The following is a 22,858-nucleotide window of genomic DNA, read 5'->3' as shown; positions in this document are numbered from 1 at the left end:
GCGGGGTGGGCGGGGCGGCGGGAGGCGGCGGGCGGGGTGGGGGGGGGGATGTCGGTCCGGGTTTGCTGAGGGAGGGTGAGAGGGAACCGGGCGGGGGGGCCCGAAAATAAAGCGGGGAGGGGGCGGGGAGGGCGGTGCGAGCGCGCATGGCCGCGGTGGTGGGGAAGGGACGGGGACGGGGACGTGCCCCGGTGCGGCGGGCGCGGGGTGCTCGGAGCGAGGCCGCCTCGGCCCGGCCCCGCGTCCCTCCGCGCTGACCGCCCGCCTCTACTCGCCTATTTTCTTTTTTTTTTTTCCTTTTTTTTTTTTGAAGTGTGACTGAAACAAAACAAAGCTAAAGGGACGCTGGATCTATCATTGGTTGCTTTTCCTCCTCTTTTTTTTTATGATCCCAAACACCCCCCTCCAGAGCAAACAAACACACACAAAGCAGAGCAGGGGCCGGCCGGCAGCAGCATGGATGTCTTGGCTAGTTATAGTATATTCCAGGAACTGCAGCTTGTCCACGACACCGGCTACTTCTCAGCTTTGCCATCCTTGGAGGAGAACTGGCAGCAGGTGAATGCTTTACGTTACTCCTGTAAATCTCTTTAGTGCAGGCAGTCGGTGCCTCGGGGCTGCGCTTCTGCCTTTATTTCAGTTTTTGTTCTCTGATTCAGGGTTGCTTGTTTTCCTTTTGTTTTTCATTATTATTTTTTGTCCTTTTTTTTTTCCCTGTACGTCTCTCTCTTTTTGCCACCACCAGCTGAGCAGCCCGTGCAGCGCTGCCTGCCCGCAGCTGTCCGAGCACCTGAGGCCCGGTGACAGCCACCAGGTCTGTCTTTGTCACCACTCCTGCTTTGATTTCCTTTCGTTTTTTGAGCTTAGTTTTTCATATATATATATATCTATATTTATTTTTTATTATTATTTTTGTTCTTTTAAGTGAAGCTGATCGCTTCCAGCCAGTGCTGACAGCCGGCAGCTGGTGGAAACGGAGTAGATCATTCTTATTTTCAGGTAATTAGTACATGTCAATAAAAACCTTAGCTGAAAGCAGAAGCGGGGGCGGGCAGGTGCATGGAGGCAAAAGCTTTGAGGCTGAATTCTATAAGCACGGTGCCCTGCTTATATACTCGTTTGTATTCTTTTTCTCTTTTTATTTCTGGAACATGAGGAGAAGTGCACACTTCTTGCTGTGCCTTGAGACAATGCCGCCTCTGGCTGGTTCCCATCAACCAGTGCCTTCTGCTTACAGGCAGGAAGAATCAGGGTACTTCTAAAGGTGGAAATCGAGTATTACAGATGCATTGAAGTGATGACTGGTGACAGAAAGGAGCCGTATAAAATTAACGATGAGTCCAAACGCATAGACCTATAAACAGTTATCTGCCAGGGTAGGGGTGGAAAAGGAAGGCAGCATTCCTGCCTGTAGCCCTGTGTGTGGAGGTGATTTTCTGGCAGAAGTGACACGCCAGATGGAATCCTCTAAACTGGTGTCTCTTTAACAGGAAAAATGTGCTCGTGAGTAAGAATAGTGGAGTGTGGCTGGAATGACATGTGGTGCTAATGCCACGCACAGACCATGGCACCGTCAGCTCAGAAATAATGGGCCACTGGGTTTTGTCTCACGAGCACTCGCATTAGTCTTGGCTACTGTAAGGGCAGCGTGTGTTAGTCCTGCAGCAAGTGACAGTGTGGAACACTTATTTAATTTTCTATACAAGCATGTGTGCAGGGAGAAATGTGGCTGGTCAGGCTGTAGCTTTGTCATCTAGCTGTGCTATGGCTGGATCTTTAAAGGTTTGCCCTAGTAAAATTGTTTTGGCTTCAGCTTTGTGTTCACACACCTATAGGAGGTTTACCTACAGCTATGTGTGAACACATCCAGGATTTAATGTGCAAAATGACCGATCCAACTTTGCTTTTTCCTCCAAGGGGGTGGGGATGCTTTTGGTTATTAATATTCAGCTCGACATCCATAGTGGTCACATCTGCTTTCCTTTCATAATTTTAACACGCTAATTAAACTGAAGAGGTTGATATAATTTCATAAAAAAAAAATAATAATAATTTCATAGCATCATTGTTGTTAGATTGGTTGCATATTAGTAACAGCCAGGGAAGACCAGAAGGAGATAATCTGTTGACATAGCCAGCATGCTTTAGGCAGTACTGTGTGTGATACTCTGTCTCCTGCTGCCTTCTTTTATGTGTGGCAGAGCAGTGGTTTGTTTGATAGGGAACAAAGTACCTACCCAAGCCTACTTGTAGTGCTGTAGAATTTAAATGTAACACTTTCCTCATTAAACCCCACTGAATCTCAGCATATTTGGAAAGCAAAGCTGAGAAAAAATTAATACGTTTTCCCTTGTTTCCCCTCAGATCTTCCAAGCAGTGCCCAGTGTTTCATAATACATCCTGTATTTACAATTTGTTTTTCTTCCCTGTTGCTGCCTGGACTCTCCTTGCAAGCGATGGGGGAGCAAAGCTGGTGGGAGCAGCTGCTGTAGCTGTGCTGAGCATGCTGCCACATGGGCTTGGCAGACCCACTGACATAGAGACCCCAATTTCAGTCACTTGTGAATGGAGTCAGGTCTTAGGGATTTATTCACATTGGGCAAGCCATAGCAGCTTTAGGACACATTACACATGTGTGGGTGTGCACCTGAAGGCATCCCTAAAAGCTGTCAGGGCAGTGACCAACCCCCATATGAAGCACTGAGGCTGAGGGCATCAGCTTTAGTTCTGAGCAAAGGTGATTGAATAGGTCTTGCCTCCACTCCAGTTAAGAGCTCTAGTGCAAGACCTGAGCTCCATGGCGGCTGCAGAACAGTGCTTCTGGCAGCAGCAAAGCCATGTCCCCAGGAGATCACTTCAGAGTCTCTTAAATGGGGGGAAGTAGTGGTGTGGGTCAAGAGCAGTCTTCCTGGTCAGGCTATGAGCTCAGGTTGTTCTCTGCTTAGCAGGCTGATGGCCCTCTGTGGAGAGGGGTTAGTCCATGCCAATTGCTGCTGGTAGAAGTAGAGTCTCTTCTGATACTATAAAAGATGTGTGTGCCCCACTGAAAATCTGAGAGCACTCTGGCATGACAGTGTTGCCACAGTCCTGAGTCCCTGTTCTCCTGGCTTGGGATCACGCTTTTGTAGCTGAGGATTTCACAGCTGGGCAGTTGCTCATATTTCCGATTGTGAAACACCATCACTCAGAGGGGGCACTGACAGGCAGCAATAGGCAGGTTGCTAAATGCTTGCATGTGGTCAGCTGATCTCTCCCTTTTTCCCTTCCCACTACAAGAGAAACGTGAGCAAGTTTGGCATTTACGTTCTTGACAGCATTGGAGCTGGATGAGAGCAGCCCAAAATATGTACAACACAAGGGAATTTTGTCATCTCTTCTGCACTTTTCAGGAGGAAAAAATACAAAAAGCCATCACTCCATCACAGACACATTTTACATAATAAACATAGAAATACCTGGAGTGAAGCTGGAACTGAATCCATGATGCGTTTTACATTATTTTAAAACAGGTGGTGGTGAAAAGGGGGTTTGGGGTTTGGGGTTTAGGCAAGAAAATGCTTGGTTTTAATGTGTCAGCTTTGGTTGTCCTCCTTCAGCTGAAGAGCTTGTGAGGTTAGGAGTGTTTTGGAGTGGATGATGGGATGTAATAAGTCATCAGGAGGGAACTTTGTTTAGTCTCTTCAAGCAGCACTGCACAGCCACAGCACTAGGAGAGATAAAAGAAAGAGGTGGGTTGTGCTTTGAAAAATCAGGCATTTGCTGTACACCAGCTGGCTGGTATCTCAGTATCTGTCTTTTTGTGCCTGATGCTCCATCCTTGCAGTAATGTGAACCGTCTGGGCTGCTCTCGTCCCTGTGAGCTGACTCTGCGTTTCAGAATCCATCTGGAGGTAGATTTCAGCACTTGTGTGGCTGCTGCCCTGCAGCACGAGCTCTGGTCACACGCCGTTGCTCACCAGGAGTAGGTGTCTGATGTGGCATCCTCAAGACTGAAACCAGGCTGCAGGGAGAGCAGCACGAGGCTGTGGAGATCCCTGTGGCTCTGTGTGGAAGGAAGTGGGCAGAAGGCTGGTTTGGAGGGAGGAGGCTGAAAGGAATCTATCCCATGGAGCTGCATGTGGTCTTGCTGTCAGTGGGCTGTAAAGTGAGGACTGGCAGGGGCTGGACCTGGGGCTTCAGCTTCTTCCTCATGCTGTGCCCTCCCAGCAGTGTTTGAGGAGTTATTAAAAAATCAGTGTGTGGAGGGCATCTGCAGTAGTTGGGTATGTCTCTTCTAAATGTGGAATTTCAAACTTCAAGCTGCCCCTACTGCCCTGTCCCTTTGGAGGACTCTGGGCTCATCATCTCTCTGCGGACATGAGGTCTTTTGGGAATGTGTTTTGGGGCTCTCTTCTGTGCAGGCCACTGAGCAATCTCTAGCATGTGATTCCCAGAGCACAACAAGCAGGTAGCTGCACGGGGCCACCGTGCATGTGGTTGATTCAGAAATTTAAAATCTGCAGGGTTTGAGTGTCATATTCTGGATTATACTGCAAGCCAGCCAGCCTTTTCCACATGTATCATTGGGCTGAACAGATCTTTTTGATGAGAACAGCATTGTGTAGTTGAACTGATAAGGTTTCCTCTTGCCTTGGATGACCCAGTAGCTCTCAACTACAGCAAGCCCTGATCCTTCAAAGGGGGATGTACGTTTCCTGAAAGCATAGAATCAAGGAAACCTTTGTTTTGCCCTTGACTCTGTGATAGAGCTTTCTTTGTGTATTTTTAATCGTGTATTATCTTGTTCTGAAATGGCTGACACGAATGATGCTGAGGTATGGTCTTTGTGGGGTGGGGAGGCTGAAATGACCCATCCTGGCAGTGGGCCTGGAGACCCCAGTGCTGTGTGAGAGCAGAGAATCCCAAAGTGACTAATCTAGTGCAACTCTTACATCTCAATGCTGACTTCTGCTTGTCAGACAGAATCATTTTTGAGCCTATAGGAAAAGTTTCCATGCTACTGGAAAGGCATAAATGACACTGGAAAATAATCCTGCTTCCCCATCATCTCCATTGTTCTAGTTTAATGGCATAGTTGGCCACCACATAAACATCTCTTTTAATATTGCTATTTCATCTTGGGTCCAGCCACAGTGCAGAACATTTCTGAAGTGATTCTTGTACATCATGCATCTTGAATATAACTTGTAGAAATGGTTGACTTCCAAGAACAGCCACATGTGTAAGGCAGTGTATTTCAGACTTGAGCACCAGTCCATGCTCTCTGCTTGCTCCATATGCTGAAAGCAAACTCCTGTCATCCTGTAGAAGGAGATGGAGAAAAAGGAAAGACAAACTGGAAACTGCTGTCCGTATTGTTTTCTGATTCCCCTTAATTACCGAATCTGCTGTTATAAATCATTAAAGCATTGTGAAAGTGTAGAGCCCTGCAATCCGTGCTATAAGTGTTTAATTGTTGATTGTGTGTGTGACTTATGGCAAGTGATTTTGAAATGGAGTATATACCTGTAAGCAATACACAGTCATGAGGATACTGAACTTCAATATACTTCTTATTTATTTGGGGTGTTTTAACCCCCACACCTCTCAACCCACCATTGTCTTTACGTTGTAATAGGCAGTACATAGATTTGAGTAGGCTACATAAATATAAAGATATATAGCCAGTCTGCAATGCGGTATTTCCATGTGGAAGTAACAGGAGCTCTTCAGTATAATGCAGTAATTACACACTGAAGTTTCTGAGCTTAGTGGTTTTTTTTTTTCTGGATACCGCCATATCTGAGAAATGCACTGAGAAAGCTCCGGTGCATTGGTTCTCCATTCTGCACTGGAACACGTGGTACAGGAATGTAAGAAGGAAGCTGTTTCTGTATGACTCTGTAGCTGCACATGGCCAACTTTGATTGTGTTTGTCCTTAGAAAAAATGGATGTTGCTGACTGGTGGAGCAGTGTTGGTGTTCAGTATGTTGAGCAGTTGTGTAATAGTCCACCTCATACCAGATCTGTCACATCCTGCAGAAGGATAGAAATACTTTTGATCACAACACTCAAAGCCTTCTAAAAATTATTCACAAGTATCGTAATTGATGGAAGTGTTATTTAAGATGGTAAAGCTGAATTTTGGAGAATTAATAAAGGTTTTCAAGACTGATGCTGAATCCCTCTTACTTTCCTCTCTGTTCCTCTCTTGTTATGCTAGATATAGGACAGAGAGACAGAGTACAGATCTGATTTGAGTGTATTCCCCAGCTTGATGCTGTTATATTTGAGACCATCCCGGTTTTCTTCTGTTGGCTTCAGTTTTGATGGGCACTACATGTGTTTGAGTGTCTGAGCTGAGTACTCTCTTGGCTGTGTTTCCTTCCCAGCATCGCCACTTCAAAGCTTTAAAAGTCATATGCTTGGTTCGCAAAGCAATGAGATGGTCTTTAAAGACACAAGCTTTAAAAAAAACCAACAACACTGTGATATGCCTTCTACTTTTCTTGTTTCTAATCCACTGAAGAATTGTCCTGTTGTCTTTTGTTTTTTAAATATAGCTGGTTACTTGATTCCAGCATCATTAAGAAAATGCTTCTCTTGTCTAAGCTTGAGAGACAGCAGCATGGAGATATGTGCACATCCCTGCGTGTACCTGTGCTAGCCAGGCTGCACTTGCCACCCTGTGGCCTTGGCAGCAGCTGGTGGGGAGGGCTACCTGGCTGCGTCTCTTCTCCCTTCCTAGAGGAAATTGCTTCAGCCATTGTGCACCGGGGTAGTTAGACATCTTGCATTGCATCAGAGTGCCAAACCTCTCCTTGGATCTTCAGTTAGAAGACAAGTTGGAACTCTTTGCTTCTCCTGTAGGTGCTGCGAGGGTCACTGTTAGAGGCTTGGGGTGCTTAGGAACAGTGGCTGGGACAAGAGGGGCTGCGCCAGAACAGGCACCCCATCCCACAGGATGAAAGCACAGGGCAGCTGAGAGCTCTTTGTGGGTGTGGAATCACCTCAGTGAAGTAGTGTAGATAAATAGCTGAAAATTGATCTTAACCCCCCCCCCCTCCTCTGGGGTCTGGTATTTTTGAGACAACTGGTACATAGTGCTAATGCTGCCTCATCTTGGAAAGTGGGACAGGCGGGAGCTGGGTGTAAGAAACTTGGACATAAAGGCAAGGATTTGTTTATTTTTAATGTTTTAATATTTTTCACTGTATTGGTAAGCTGCTCTGGTGCTCTTAGTTATTTGAAACAGGTACCTGCTCTCTCTTTGTTCTCACACGAAGGATCCTTTCCAATCCAGAGTGTTTCCGCTCAGTGCAACTGTGTATTCATTACACGTGGTGGTGTTTAGAGAAGTATTAAGATGCATGTGGTATACTTTACAATGTACACTAAAGTGTCTGAGTCACACACAGATAGCGTATTAATGCTTGGTGAAGGTCCCACAGACATTCGCATTTAAGTGTCATAATGGTTTTGAACACAAGGCTTATAGACCATGTTTGACACATCCTAATCCTGTTGGTTATTTGCCAGTGTTGTGGACCTGCGTGCGAATCTAGGGCTTAAATCACACGAGGGTGCCAACAGCCCCTTCTCAGCAAGGGGTAGGGAGGTAGCCGGGAATAGAAGCGAGTCTGGGAGACAATGTGATTGATGGGGGGGCATGCAAAGGAGAAGGACACTGGCTTGTGAGAGGCTTTTCTGAGAGAGTCCAATTCGTGTCCTGATTTGCAAATCCTGCCCTTAAATTTACAGCCTCCCAAGGTCGATTTTAAATGCACACTGGAATAAGGTTGACATTTGACCGTGATGGAGCTTATAAATCAACGTGCTTTGACATAAACTGCAGTCAGTAAAATTATCTCCATCTATATAATTAAAAAACCCCAACAACAACAAAACCAAAAAAAAAAAACCAACACCATACTGTAAGCAAGGTTTGTGCTTTTTGGATGGGATCATCTTGCCCACCTGCTGACTTTGCAGCTCTTGCACTGCGACGTTCTTCCCATGCAACTGAGTGAAGTGACTGGAAATCAAAGTGAAAGCGACTGTTTGTTTGGATTGTGCAGTGAGGAAAATGCATGCAGCGTGACAAGTAAATTAGATTTAAAAAATGCTTTCACTACTAATAGGCTACTATGCTGTTAGGCATTTGGTTTTAATCCTGACTCTTCAGCGGGTATGCTTCATTTCCAAGAAGAAGGAGGGTTCTTGGATTGCAAACATTTGCAGTTTCTACCCCTTGCTGACTTGTCTTGCCTCCAGTCTGGAAGGGGAATCAGCATCATGCTTTGTACTGGTGGGGGTGAGGTAGCGGACTGCCTTTAATTGCCTTCTGCTGTTCAAGGGTGCTGAATGGAAAACAAAGGTTCCAGCAAGCAAAGGCCACAGTGAGAATGTTTGATAGGTGGAGGAGAAGGAGAGAGAGCTGCTCCTGTCTGCTTGTTTTTTATACTCTCATCACAGCCTTAGGTGTGATGTTAGAGACTTTACTGCTTGATTCAGGTCTGCCCCTGCGCATCACCTCTTGGGTGTGTGAAACTTTAAATGGTGATGTGGTGGTTCCAAAACTCATGTATTCTAATAAAACGCTTTAGATGAAATAAAAATGTATTTTTTTTCTTTTTTTTTAAATTTATTTTTCAGATGGAGACTGCTTGTTAGCAAATTTTTCAACTAGGGCTACCTTATAGAGGCCTTCCTCAGGGCCTGTCCCTATTTCTGATGTGAGAGACTTGGTTTGGCACCTTCCTCTGTGTTGTCCTGTGACCCTAAAACTTAATTCATTTTTCCCAGCCAGTATCAATTTGTCTAATAAAATATATCTGGGTTCATTGCAGCCTGTGACTCTGCATTGTTTGAGCACTGCGACCACAGCACCATGTGATGCCATATAAGCAGTGTCTGACTGCTTCTGGTCCATAACCTGAACAGGTACAGATCTGGTGAGGCATACAGATGCATGAGGTGTGCAACCACGGTGCAGCCACTTGTCCCCATCTGCTCCTCACAGCTGATGGTCACTCTTCTCCCCACTGAGCTCTGCTCATACGGGACTCCTCACAGCCAGGTGCAAGGTGCTGTCATCTTTTGGGTGAGGGTTCTGTGCTCATCCTCCCTGGGCACCCCTGGTGCATTGCTGGTTCTGAGGTCCTTCACATCCTAGGGTACAGCGGCCCAGGGACTTTGATCTTTTACTTGTGGCTTAAAGGGTCACAGCCCTGCTGTGCCTGCTGTCTGCTTCTTACTAGTGAAAAGCACTTCATGATGTTTGTTTGGAGGTTGTTTTCTTCTTTTCTTTCTTTTGGCCTTCCATGTCAGTCTGGAAAATTTACGCAGCTCCAAAGGAAACGTTCCACTCATCTGCAAGCTACTACAGCTGCTGCATGAGTAATAAAACAAGAAAGGGAGGGAGAGAGAAGAAAGATGGGAGCTGGTGTTTCATATGGAAAGCATCAGGACAGAAATGGCTTTGTTTCCGACACGTGGACAGCGGAGAGACTGCGTTTGCTGCTCAATGGAAAGTCTGTGCCAGTGAAAAGAGACCTCCCTCATCAGTGACTAGATCAGCTGGGGAGGAATATCAGCATCTCTTTTTTAAATTTGTCTACATCTTAAAATAATAAGAGCAAAGTAGTGGGCACTGGGATGACTGATGGAGAGTGTGACCAGTTTGGGTGGAACAGCTCTTTTCCATCTCCGTATGCTGCTGCTATTCCAGTCACAGCTGTTCATAAGCTGTGCCAGCACCTCAGAATGGATGCGAACATTGAAAGGTTGCTGTACTTCAGGCAAGGTGCTCATTGTTTTTATGTGGTTTAGGTTTGTGGTCTTTTGGGATAGCGTAAAGTTGTGTTTGTAGGCTTTCCTAGACATCTGAGGAAACCAGAAGCTTGTTTTTGGTGTTAAGAAACATGCTTCTGATGTAACCAGAAACCTCCAGTGTTGGAGCTTTAAGGTGAAAGAGCAGATGAGTTGCAGTCACATAGTGAGAGGAAGGAGGGTTTCTGCCTGTTTAGTCCAGGAGAAAAGTATCAGAGATCTCCTATCTTGAAAGAAGAGGTTGATGGCTTCAAGTGCTGATCCAACTCAATGAAAGGGACTGTAAGGTGCTTCTGTTGCAGTTAGGGAATTTTAGGATAACTGCATGTCATCTGGTATCTTGCAAAAACAGCCTAGGGTAGGGAAACTAATCTTCCAAGAATCAAATGACTGTTCAGCTGGATGCTGAATGATTCCTAGGTTGAAGACTCCACTGGGACTGTCTCAGGTGGATTTTCTTCATACAGTGAAAGCTAGTTCAACTGCCAGGCCTCATAATGTAGGATTTTCTTTGAGCAAGCTGCATGTCTCAACAGATGTTATGCTGTGAAAAGGAGGGAATTTCTGTCTCCTTTCCTTTTCTGTATGTTTAAGTGGAAAAGGTTAAGAAAACCTTTGACATCTAGTTCTGAACTCCTTTTTCTCTCTTTAAAAGGGAAAAGTAGTTCTCACATCACATGAGGGTTTTGGATCAGTTGGTGAGTCAGATCCTGGCTGATGCAAACTGATGCAGATCTGCCAAAGTCACAGTGGTGATACACAGATTTACACTGGCCCAGCATCTATGAAGTCACTTGACACATTGGAGGAGAATGGTCTGTACAAATCCAGAATATTGTCAGGATGTGGAATAAATACCAGGATATGGGCACAAGGCAGTGCACTCATTTAATGATTTGATTAAAACAGCATTGTTGCTCTATGGCTCTCATAAATGTGCTTCAAATGTTACTGGGGAGGAGATAGTCTCAAGAGCCATAATGAGAGGATCTGTTTTTTGAAACCTCGTGCAGTGAGCAACAAAGTTATGCCCTGACTCTACTGGCTTATTTCTGTTTTATAGTGAGTGTGGCCTTAGGCATCTTACAAATACTGTTTCTCCCCCTACTTTCAGCAAATATATAATGGAAACTCTGCTGGAAAGAAACTTTCTCTCCATCCAAAAGTGTCTATGAAACATAATGCAGCATGGTTCATTTGCTTTGTTTTTTCAAATGAAGAAAGCATGGAGGTGGGAATGGAAGAGATGTTTCTAAGCATGCTCCCCCCAGTACTGCAAAGTTGGTGGATACCTGGTGTGGGCTTTGCTCCTCCCACGACACTGATACCTGTTTGGGAAACAGGCAGGTGAGAGAGGTCTCTAAGCACTCTCAGTGCAAGGGAAGATGGAAGGATCCCTATAAGGGAAATAGTTGATCACAGCCTGAACCTCTGATTAACCATCTGAGGCAAGTGATGAATCAGCTGGGGGAGCACAGGTGAAGGTAATTCAGCTGTGCTCCCAGAAGGGGTGGAACTTGATTTCAACTCTCCCAGATCCCATTTAAGGGCTGACCACCACTAAGGTAAGGTTTCTTTCTGGAGGATGCTTATTTGTGGAGTTCTTGTGGCAAGCCTTGGCATCAGTGAGCACCTATCTTGCAAGCCTCAGAGTTGGTGAGTCCTTTTCCTTAGTTACCCTCTGGCTATTTATTCCAACTATATTTGTACTATTCCAACCGTACGTTATACTTGTATTATTTCAACAGTACAATACCATACTTGTGTTATTTCCACCATACTTTCCCACATTGATTTACCCTCAGACTTTCATATTCAGCACTGGGAACCAACCTGAAAGTGGGCGTATATGTTCATCTGAAGCTTTTTGTGTAATTCTGTGGGCAGTTTCTTTAAGGGTTCAGATAAACGAGCAGAATGGCATTTTTACCTTAAAATTGGCTTCTATAAGTAAATCTACTTCAAGACCTTTTTGCTGCATTTTGGTCATGCCAAAATGCTGTGGTATAGGCATGAGTCACCTGAAGGCAGGGCCACGTGTGTGCATGTATGGGTGGCCAGATGAGCACCTTGTTTTGAGAATCCATTGTACACAAGTGTTGTGCTAGGTTGGAGGAGAGGCCAGGCTTAAGAAGGTGGGGCTTCTTCCTAGGCTTACTGAAATCAAATGTGATTCTGTGTCATGCCATGAAGTGTTGTGACATGGAGAGTGTGGGGCTGAATTCTTCCAGCAGAGTGGCCTCTGAGGCTGTGAGAGATTGTAGAAGAGCTTATGTTTGGGGGGGTGGGGAATCTGAATGGCAAATTCTGAGGACAAATGAGGTTCAACAGCAGTGTACGCAGAACACATGGTGAAAAGGCATTTTCTGTCACTACCTTCATCCAGTATCAATTAACTGTGCATATAAATAGGTCTGGTCCATTGCTAATATCTGATTTTCCAAATTGTTAATTGGTAGTTCTACTAATTCAGGTATTTCTAATCCCAAAATGAGCACAGAAAAAAAATAATCTCTGATGCATCATAAAATTCTTTTGCCTGGATGCCATTTCTTACTGTGTGCCTGGGTGCTTCTTCCTCATCTCATTGGAAATCCACCTAGTGTGAGACCCTGCTTTCCTTGGGAGCATGGGCTGAAACCTCGTCTGGGGGGAAAATATCTAAAAGCCTGTTTTCCTTCCTACTTGAATCTACTTCCTCACTGTCCTGTATTCTCTCATTTGTCCATGAGCAACTTCATTGCTTTGGTTGGCTTTTTATCCAGTCCATAAAAGAATGGAGTGATGCTTTTTACCATCTTTATCTATATTAACTCTTTCAAGCATTTTCATCTAAATGTAAAGTGAGACTTGCTCTCATTGACTGGAGATTATAATACTGACTGTGCAGCAGACATGAAGAATAGTAATAAATGTACGTGTCCCTTTCAATTTTGTCATACTTTCCATCTTGGTGTTTTTCCATCTTGGTGTTCCCTCTAGTTTTCCTTTATATCAGATGCTAAGTGTGTGTCCTCCAAACCATGCTGGTCTTTGCTGTCTTATCTGCTCAGGATCTCTTTTGAGCCCAACTGGATCTCAGCTTTGTAGTTAGTGTGTGCTCTGTTGCTATTTCTTCTATAAATGCATTAATTTATCTTTCTCCAAATTCAGACTCAAGGATTTGGTTTCCCACCCCTGTGTGTGTTTCTTTATATACACTCTCTCTGGTGGCATCACAAAAATACAAACAAAAAGCACCACGTAAAAGCCTTTAGCATACACTCTTTATGCCCTTTTCCCTGCTTTCTTCACAGTGGGAGCTTTTTATCAGTTTCCTTAGTTTTCTGGATTGTTTTTATTAAGATGTCTTTTAAAGCAGGGGATGCAATCCATCAAGTAAATGGAAACAAAAAAGAAATGATGTCAAGTTCTGCTTGTTTGCTTAATGAAACAGATCAAAACTCAAGTGGATGAAGTAAAAACTGTGTTTGTAGTTGGATGTGATGGTAGCTGATCAGAGTGGTTATTGACAGCAGACAGTGGAGAGCCTCAGCATTTTAGAGTCTAAAAACAAATACAGGTATGGGTTTGAAAACTGTGAGGTTAGTAGTGATGGGAAGAGCAGGGCTGCCATGAGTTGCTGCCCCTTGTTCAGAAAACAATATATATGTGCCAGAAGCTGAAGCTCACTAGTTTTCTTGATTGTGGCTCATTAGAAAAGCTGCTTGAATTTCTGTGACACCTCTGTCCTGCCCATCAGCAAAGGGAGCAGAGTGGGCAGGGTCCCAGCATGACCCCAGTGCCTATGAGGTGGTGCCTCTTGGTGGCCATGGGCAAGGTGGCCATGGGAGAGCACATTGTACTTGTGGCACCCTCGTGCTGATCCTGCAGTGGAGGAAAGACGCTGTCAGCAGTGTGTGGAGCTTGGAAGGCATTGCTGGGATCATACATTTTCCTGGACTTTTACACGGACTCATCTTGTGAATCTGTGAACATGTTTCTGAATGCTGGCTGCCATTATGAATCCTTCTTGGTGTTTCTACTGGCTCGCTGCATGGCCCCAGTCTCTGTAACGCAGAAAGGCACCATTTCCACCTCCTCTGCAGCCGTTGTTGCTGAGTCAGTGCTGGGCAGGCAGCTTGGCCTCGTCCCAAGGCTGCTGGAAGCAATGGAAATAATTCCCTCGCATCCAAGTGGGCTCTGGACTGGATCCAAGAGAGGCAGGACTGGTACGTCCTGGCCATACCACTGTAATGGAAGATTTGAGGAAGCTGCTAGCTGGAGGCACGCTTGAGATGCAGGGGAGCACTGAGTGCCATGAGCTGCGCTGAGCTCAGCTGCTTGCCCGGCACTCAAGGCCTTCCTGATCTGTTTGTCCATTTTGCTGCTTTTAACCGTTGCTGCTCCTTTGGGGTAACTCAGGATGCTTGCAGAGGAGGCTTGCAAATAAGTATTTTCATGATGTTTTGGAGGATGTGTGATTCCCCTTCCTTCCTGCACAGGAGGAATACTGCTCAACCCATAGAGTCTGCTGGGGTTGTAACAAAGCAGTGGGGCCTCACTCAACAGTAATGAGCTGCACAGCTGGTTGTGGGCTGCAGAGCTGTGATGGTTTTCTCTATGTTGTGCCTCTGTGAAAACTGTTCACAAAAACTGTAATCATTTTTCTTTTTTTCTTCCCCAGCAAGTTTCTAAGAGTGTTGTCCTTGAAGAGTGTGAGAGGATACAAAATAACATGTTAATCAATGCTCGGCTGGCCTTGGGGCTGTAACTGTGTTCTTTTAGAAGTGCAGGTATCAGGTGTACAAAACAGGGTCTTGCCTGGGAATTAGTGGCTTTCTCAAGCACAAGCGTTTCACAAGCAGTGCAGAGGTGAGCACCTTTTAGGGATGTTTGTACAGAACACAGGGGCTGTGAAGAAATAGGTTCTGTGTGATGCACAGTTGCAGATGTTCTTGCAGGCAAGCATGCAAAAAGCCAAATATTTTAATGATAATTAAGGAGTAAAAGAGAAGAAAGGACCTGCTACAATTAGGCACCACGTGACATCATCCTTATGAGCCGATGGCGTGATTGCATTGCTCCACATCCCTGGTGTATTATTCCACTTAATGACTTCCAGGTGGAGTTGAAAAAAAGAAGCGTGTGCAGAAAACTGTCTTTCTGTTGAGATACTAATCAATACAAAAGTTTAAGTTCAGAGACAAAATACGATCAAGAAAGCTGGAAAAGTAGTGCTCTTTGTGCATACCTGTATTTCAGCACCAGGAGCCAACAGTGAGGAAGAACTTTCTCCTTCACCCACTGTGCCAGTGGGTTTGTGTGGTCTGGGGCAGTAACGTTCCCTAGCAGTACCCTGGTGAGTCAGAGGACTGACACCTACAGTCTTTGAGAGTTGCCTTTTCGAGGCTCAGATTTTCCAAGAGCAATGACAGAGCTGTTTCAGCAAAGCAAAGTGCATATGCTTCCATCCAAGACCCAGGGTTTTAGAGCATTCAGATGTTGTTTGGTACGATGACTGAGCTTTGATCACATAGGATGCTTCAGTCGATGCTCACAGAGAGCGGGAGCTGTAGGTGCCCATTTTTTTTGGCTGGGAAATTGGGGTACCCAAATACTCAGTTGTCAAAAGAGGAAGCTGAGAATGGAGCCTGAAAAGGCTACTGGTTCCCTGATCTCTATTTTTAATTAAATTCTTTTTGCCATTGTCTTTCCTGGCAGTTTAGCTGGTGGAATGTGGTCTAGCAGAGGAATTTTTGGCTGCAGACTTGACAGGAATATTTTTCTGGGCCAAATTCTTGCTTAGTGTAAATTAAGATAACTCCACTAGCTATGATTACAGTTCTAGTGATTTACTCCTCTCTGTGAGAATCTGGCCCTGGCTTGTAGACAGTGGGCAGCGTCATATTATTTGTTCTTTTTAATTTTAGTCTGTCTAGACACTTGTACAGCACCCCTTTCTGGGAGAGCTTTATGCCAGCACCTCTGGAGTAGCATCACACTTTTCTGATGAGAAAACCTTGGTAAATACAATGTAGAGACACACAGTGAGTTCAAGTCTTTTACCTTTCTTGTGCAGTATTTGGCTTTGATGGTCTTTGTGTTTTTAGGTCAGAGAGGTGGCAGGATTTCTTTCTAGTGGAGGGGAAAAACAAGTCTGTTGTTTTCCCTGGTTTTTGACCATGTCCAAGCTGAGTGCTGAAGAAAGACAACTGCTGCAGATGCATCGTTTCTGTGGTGCTTTTTCTTTTAGCTTCTCTGTTGTGTTTTTTCCTTCACAAACCACCTGGGATGGTGCACATGCACACTGCTGCCCTTCCTCCCACTTGGCACAAGGAGTATGCAGGGCCCCGTTTTTACTAAATCCTCAGATTTGCTGACCATTCTTGAGCAGATGATTAGCTATAAATGTTTTTCTCCCCTTCCATACTCTTGCCAGTTCCTGAGCTACTTGCCAGGACTGTCTGTAAACTCTCTTTGTGAAGAGCCAAACACAGAAGGGCCACGACTGTCACCAGGGCTTGGCAGTGGTAGCAATGTGTATCCTTCTACTACCGTTCCTCCTGTTTGAATCCAAACACACTTAACTCAGCCCCTAGTCCCCATAATATTTTTTACTATTTTTTGATTTGCTATTCATAAAGTCCCACCCTCTGCAATCATGTTATTGTTAACTGCCTACATCTGTGTGTCTGTTCCCAGCCCATGAAGAGAAGGCTTTTTGTAGCTGCAAGGAAAGGCCTGAAGATAGGAATCTTAAAGCAATTAAAAGTAAGATATCTTTTTGAAAACAAAACAAAACCAACCCAACACATAATATACAAAATATGTATGGGGTTCCACCTGAGCTTGATCAATACTGACAGAGCGGCATTCTCCTAGAAAAGCAGCTTGTGTGGAAATGGGTAAGAGATTCTTTGTGCAGTGTAATGATTTTGAGAGACATTTCCCCTGTGAACTGCTGCTGAGTTTGCGCCCCTTCCCCCACGGTCGGCAGAGGCAGGAACACATGACCAGCTGTGTGTAAGCCATCGCTGTGTTAATAATGCTGCTGTATTGATCAAATTGGGCTTCTTTGTCACTGGGGACATCTGGGGGGATTTGTTCAGACTCTTAAGGCTATGCCTCCTAAAGAGCATTTTCCAGTCTTTTTCACTGGGCGGAGGGTGTGCTGTGCTTTTTGTCCTAGCCTGCAGAATGGTGCTTTCAAAAGATTTCATGGTGTCCCACCACCCATTGCCTTTCTTTTCTGCTATCACAGCTTCCACTTCACTGCTACTCAGAACTGGCCATGTCTCAGGCTTCTTTTTGCAGCAAGATCTGATTCTCTGCCCTTGGAGAGCTCCTTGTGGCTGTAAGCTCTGCTGCTGCTGGAATGTGAATAAACAGAGTTACGGGAACAGGAGAGGCTTCCTCTTTGCTTAGAAAGTGAGCAAAACATCAGTAAGAATGCGGCAGAGAAGGAAAACATGTAGTGTGGTTTGTTTTCCCTGCCTCCCCCTCCAGGCTGATATTCATGACCTTGTTAAGAAGATCGGTGTGCTTCAGAGGCTGCACGTGGTCATTTTTAAGTGTAAGGAAAAAGGAAATGTGGCTTTTATTTTTTTCATCTGATAAATTGCCAATTGCAGGTCTTACTTACAGAACACTCTGAGTAGGCTGAGAAGAACACGATCACCTTGATATTATATTTATGAGTAAAAATGGTATGAGGCAAGGAAAGCTCTTAGCTCGCATGTAAAGAAGACTTCTAATGCAGTTTTTGCTTCCAGGAGTGCATCATTACTTGTGGTGGAGTAAGGACACATTAGCATCTTCAGAGGAGGAGTGGAACACCTCAGGGAGCACCCAGGGGCTTGCAGGGTCAATTTGACTTCATGCTTTTCTGACATGTATTGTGCTGTGGTGTTGGGAGATCTGCAGAGCTGGGGATACCTGTGGTCTGACAGGAAGGGTTAGAGATGTAGAGTGAATGAAATCCCTCTGAGCATTGCTCTTATGATGGGAAGCATTGCTGAGGCACTCATACTGTTCTCCTGAATGTGTCCACGTGTTGAAAAGGGCTATTTTTGACTTCTGGAGGGACTCGGGATGGCAAAAGTTGTGAATAGTGCTTGAAATATTGCATTCTGGATGTGCTGGTTCTGCTAGCACATAGTGTTAGCAATAGCTAACACAGCGTGTTTTGAGCTTGTTTCTCCTCCTTTCTGAGTCCTCATTCCTGGACTGTGGGACTGAAACAAATCCCTTCAGCAGCCCCAGCTACCACCACAAGGAATTTTGGCTCTCACTTCAGCACTGATATCATTGTAGCCGCTTGGGAAGCGGTGGGAGGAGAAGAAGCAAAGGCTCCCAGGATCATTCCCTGTGAGGCAGAGGCTCTGCCTGTGGTCTCTTGTGCAACTCCTCCTTGCCTAGCATAAAGGTTACCTTTGTGTGTTTCTAACCAAAATAATATTGCAGCTCCTGAAAGCTGTAATTTGTATGTGGGGGAACACGATGTTTGTGTTTATCTGTTACAGGGATGGTACCATAGAAGGGTGACAGAGTTCTGAAAGTGCTTAGGATTATGATAGCTGGCAACAGACCCTGCCTCTGAGGGCTACTAAAAATGACTTAAGCAATATTGATGATAAACAAAATGGTGGGGAGGGTTGGTTGTGCCACAAGGAAGGGGACACCAGTTCTGCAGCAGGAGAGCTGTCATTCCTCAGCAATAGAATGCATGTCCTTGCTCTTCCCCTTCCCACAGGCCAAGCCAAGAGAGCCTGGCCACAGTCTTCCAGGCCATGACAGTGGAGACTTTGATCCCATTGCAAAAAGACAATAGAGGGAAGGAGCAGTGTACAGCTGCTCCACAAAAACAGGCTTATTGTAGAAGGTACTGTATGGGCTTAAATGAATGTAGAAAAGGAAAATCAGGGAAAATAAGACTCTTAAGGTGAACTAAATTTTTAAAATGTTTGAATTGGAAATAGACCCAGTAGCATGTTTGCTCTTGGGATGATAATAGTCACAGTATGTTTCTCCTTTTTTTGATGGTAAGTGGGTCTTGTTTGTTTCTGTTCTGGAGAGTGGTGAGAGACCAGAGTACCCTGTACTAAACCCTTTATGTTTAGCAGTGAGTTGGAGCTGTTGTGATGGTTCAATCAGTAAGGCTCTATGCTGTGGGTGTGCCATCTTCTAATTCCCAACAACATCGTTAGGGCTGTCTGATCTTGGAGAAAGGCACAGTGTCAAGACTCACTTGGTTTATTTAAGGATGGAGCAGGGAAGCCAAAGGTCTCACTAAGGTTTTCTGAGCAGTAAGGTGCAGGCAGAGTGAATGCTGAAAGCCTTGCAGCATTGTCAGCAGAGATGCCCTCACCTTCAGAAAGTGGTGCTGAGTGTTATGCTCATTATCGACCTGGAATTAATTTGGGAACCCTCCCAGTTAATCTGAGAGGGACAAATGCCAGGAAAAACTTGAGGCAGGGCCTGGCAGTCCTGCCCATTATTCTCCAATACGTTTCCAGGGATGTTTTTCCAGGAGAAAGAGAGAATGACAAGGGGGTAGTGCCTTGCCTTGATCACAAGGCTCCTGAAAAAGTGAAATGTTACTGAGTAGATGCAGTGTGAAGGACTCTGGGACTTTCTATGTTGTAATCTCTGCAGACCTGGCATTCGGCAGGTACCCTTACTGGGTGTTTCTGTGAAGGTTGTCATGATGGCTTATCACATATCTAGATCCTCTAACAAAAGAGCAAGGCTCTTGTGCACAGAAAAATCTTGAATTGACCATATTGGCCACTTGGATGCTGGGAAATTGTTAGATCTTCCAGGAATATTAAGACACTGCATTCCTTCTAGGCTATTTTCTGGCTGCTACTTCTATTAATAACTTTGTCCTGAAATAGCACTTTCATATGGCAGTGTATTAAAATCCATAACAACTGGGTGGATGTCCACAGTCAACAGACTGAACAAGCCAGAGCAAGAGCTGTGTGTAAGTTGGCTCACAGAGGTGTTCTGGCTCTGGGCAGCTGGTAATGGGACCTGCTGAGCTTTAAGTCAGTCATTGGGAGGGTTCTTGGTGGCATCTCCCAGCTGTCCATCTTATGCAGCAGTTGCTAGCTGTACAGCCTGCTGCAAACTGCACTGATGCACGGAAGATCTCTTTCTTTCACAGGGAGGAAACACTGCCTGGTCTAGGTCTGAAAGTATACCTTGACTTGCCAGTAGTATCCACAAAAGGATGTACGAGATTACTTTTTGTTTGATCTAAGGCATCCTGGGGGCACATGTCTCTTCAGGTGCTGGTGGGCAGGTGCCTGTGTTGCTGGTGAGTGGCTGGGCTGATTCTGGCAGGCTCTTTTCCAATATGCTCCAGCAAATCACTTTAAAAAGAGGACCCCACTGCTTTTATTGAGATGTGTGGCAGCACAAGTGCACCGTCTGTGAGATTTGAGGCTGGATCAGAATCCCTGATGGTTTAAGTTTTGGCACAAATGCTTTGGCAGTGCAACATAGAGAAGGAAAACAATGGGAAAACATTCTTGGCAGCAAGGGGGTATCCTTTAGAGAGCACCTGCTGTTGAGTAACAGGCAAGTTTACCTGCACTGGGATGCATGAACTCTAATTTCTTTGCACAGATGATGAAAATCCTAGGTAGACATGGCAATGACTAGATAGTGCATTTGGAGGTATTCACTGCTGGCCCACATTAAGAATCCAAGCATCAGGGTGTCTGAAGATGGTGGTGTTTTCAGATTCTTCCAATTTTTCCATTTGGGCCACATAAGTCCTCACAAAATAGACAAGATTTGTAATATAAAATAACAATCTCTGGCCATTGAAGACCATGTCAAATTCTGCTCCACGTAAGCCAGAGTTAAATATTGCTAACTTAGAGCAGAACTTAATGGAGTTTTGAGTGTTGGCAAGGTCCTCGGCTGATGTAAACAGGAACATTGAAATCAGTGCTGCTCTGTACTGATTTACCCCAGCTGAGGATCCGGTTGTGCTTCCCATTGCTTTGTTTCTGGATTGCGTTTTTTCTCAGTGTGTTGGTGAAACCTGAGGCTGCTGTCTTCTTTTCCTTTCCAAGACTGGTACATTTATCAGAGCAGCACAAGCATCTTCTTGCTCTCTTAAGATAACAAATAGCCCAAATGATTTTTAAAATGGGAGAAAGAAAAAAGCAGCAAATGCCTTTTGTAAGAGCAATTAGACAGTCGCTGTGTTCATGTTAGAGTTTAAACTTCAGCCAAGCAGTGCACTGTTAACTGCATGGCTTGAGGCAGACTTTAGTCCTATATGTTTACTGTGGTTTAGAAATGGTATAAATGCTCTTCTATTCTTTCTAGTTCTGACCTTATTCTACTCCATATTCCCCTACTTCCTCCTGCTTCCTGTTTCCCAGACAGGTCCCCACCTTTTCCTCCCCACAGCCAAAAACAATACAAAAGGCAATGTACAAAAGGTCTTTTTGAGCCATGAGATGTGACAGTGAATGAGCATCGTGTGTGGAGTAGAGGCAATAGTCCCAGCAAACAGATGCTGATCGTACAAATTTGAGGTGAGGAATGGCACATTTTTGGGGTTAGGAATTCAGTGTTATACATCCTCCTGTTTCATGTGTTTTTAGGTCAGAGCAGAGGTGACCCACAGCCCTCACAACCTAGAACACTCTCTTATGAAACGTACTGCATGTCGAGTGTATTGATGACATCTCTTCTTAAGGTTTTAGTTAATTGTGAAGAATTGCGCTTCCAAATATGTTGCCCGAGCCCAGGAGAGCACGACCAGTGTATGCATTAGTGCCACCTGATGAGGAAATGTGAAGCTATCTCTGGATGTTAATGGAACATCTCTAGCTAGTACATCTTTTTCATTCATAATCCAATCTGGACTAATTACAAGGAATCCAGTTCTGCTCTGTAACCCCACAGCAATACTTCGTAGGGATGAATCTTAATTGAGATCGAGACCTAAAATATTGCTCTACTTTGTACACTTCACAGCCGTCAGCATTTACTTTAGCATATCCATTTCCTGTGAGAAGTTTACCACACTCTGGGGCATGCTTTGAACCCAATCCTTTGATTTCAGTGGGAGATGGAACGGGCAATTCTAGGAGCTAATTGTCCCTTTTTGCTATTTATAATGCTAAATTAAAGCTGCTTCCAAGTGGGACAGCAACAGGTTAAATACCTACTCGGTGAAGTTTGGAGGAAAGTTTGTAGTGAGGGCTGCTAGCCAGCTCACTGGGAGCAAGGCTGTTACACAAAGAAGTGATCTCTTCAGAAAGATTCTGAAAGGCGTTATTTATACGTATCTATATATAATAGCTTAAAGAGCTTTTGTATGCCTACTTGTGGTCTGAACTGCAGGGCAGCACACAGTGCATGCTCTGATGTGTAAGCGCACATGGGTTTTATCATATTTTGATACTAGCACAATGGGCTGCCTCCACTTTTGAATTCATTTGGCCATCCTTAATCCTTTGCTGACACTGCTGCTGTGTTTTGTTGTGACTGCTTCAGATATTTTTTCTGTCATTATTAAACAGTCAAAAAAAAAAAACAAAACCCAAAAAAACAAAGCAAAAAAACCCAACCAACACAAGCCCTCCAAAGCCCTGCTTCAGTGTTCACAGATTTCTTTCATCCATTTTTTTAATCTAGATGCCTATCAAATTCAGCCATGCTTAGCTGCAGTCCTTTGTTCAGTATCTCACAACTAGCGCACTGAAGCTCTCTATGCTTAGAGCCTGAATACCACAGAATTTTAGTGAGCAAATACGGTTTGTCCATTTACAGAAATACTTGACTGATTTAATTATTTCTAATTGGGGAACAGGTCTTGATTTTGACTTCTTGATTAGATTTGTGGATTATTCTGTTTGAGGTATTTGTTTCACTACCCATTTCTGCTGGTGGAAATCGCTAGTTTATGGCAGAAATGTTTTTTTTTCCTTTGAGCTTTAGAGGCTGACCAAAGTCTTTGCCGACCCTGGCTGCATCCTGCCCCAGAGCAACAGGAAGATGGCTTCTGTTTATGTGAAGGTTGTGATGCTGCTCTTT

The 22,858-nt window shown here is 44.7% G+C and overlaps 1 protein-coding gene across 5 annotated transcripts in view; it reads left to right on the top strand.

The window, feature by feature from the left end:
- The first annotated feature begins 278 nt into the window (after positions 1 to 278).
- Positions 279 to 22,858, top strand: part of KLF7 (KLF transcription factor 7) — a 54,977-nt gene continuing 32,397 nt past the window's right edge. For 3 of the 5 annotated variants that reach the window (XR_001556442.3, XM_015868207.3, XM_015868211.3), the window contains exon 1: positions 279 to 558. Coding sequence is in view for 2 of the 5 variants with exons in the window: in XM_015868207.3 (XP_015723693.2) it covers positions 457 to 558 (102 nt within the window). In the remaining 3 variants the exon portion in view is untranslated. Of the gene's footprint in view, positions 559 to 745; positions 815 to 925; positions 1,000 to 22,858 lie in introns of all 5 variants that reach the window. The other 2 variants (XM_085553383.1, XM_085553382.1) reach the window with 2 other exon arrangements.

The sequence above is a fragment of the Coturnix japonica genome, chromosome 7, assembly GCF_054131305.1.
Source record: "Coturnix japonica strain WE chromosome 7, WE-NBRP24, whole genome shotgun sequence".
Lineage (NCBI taxonomy): Eukaryota > Metazoa > Chordata > Aves > Galliformes > Phasianidae > Coturnix > Coturnix japonica.
The sequence above is the reverse complement of the archived record's forward strand: the minus strand, read 5'-3'. Positions and strand labels throughout refer to the sequence as shown.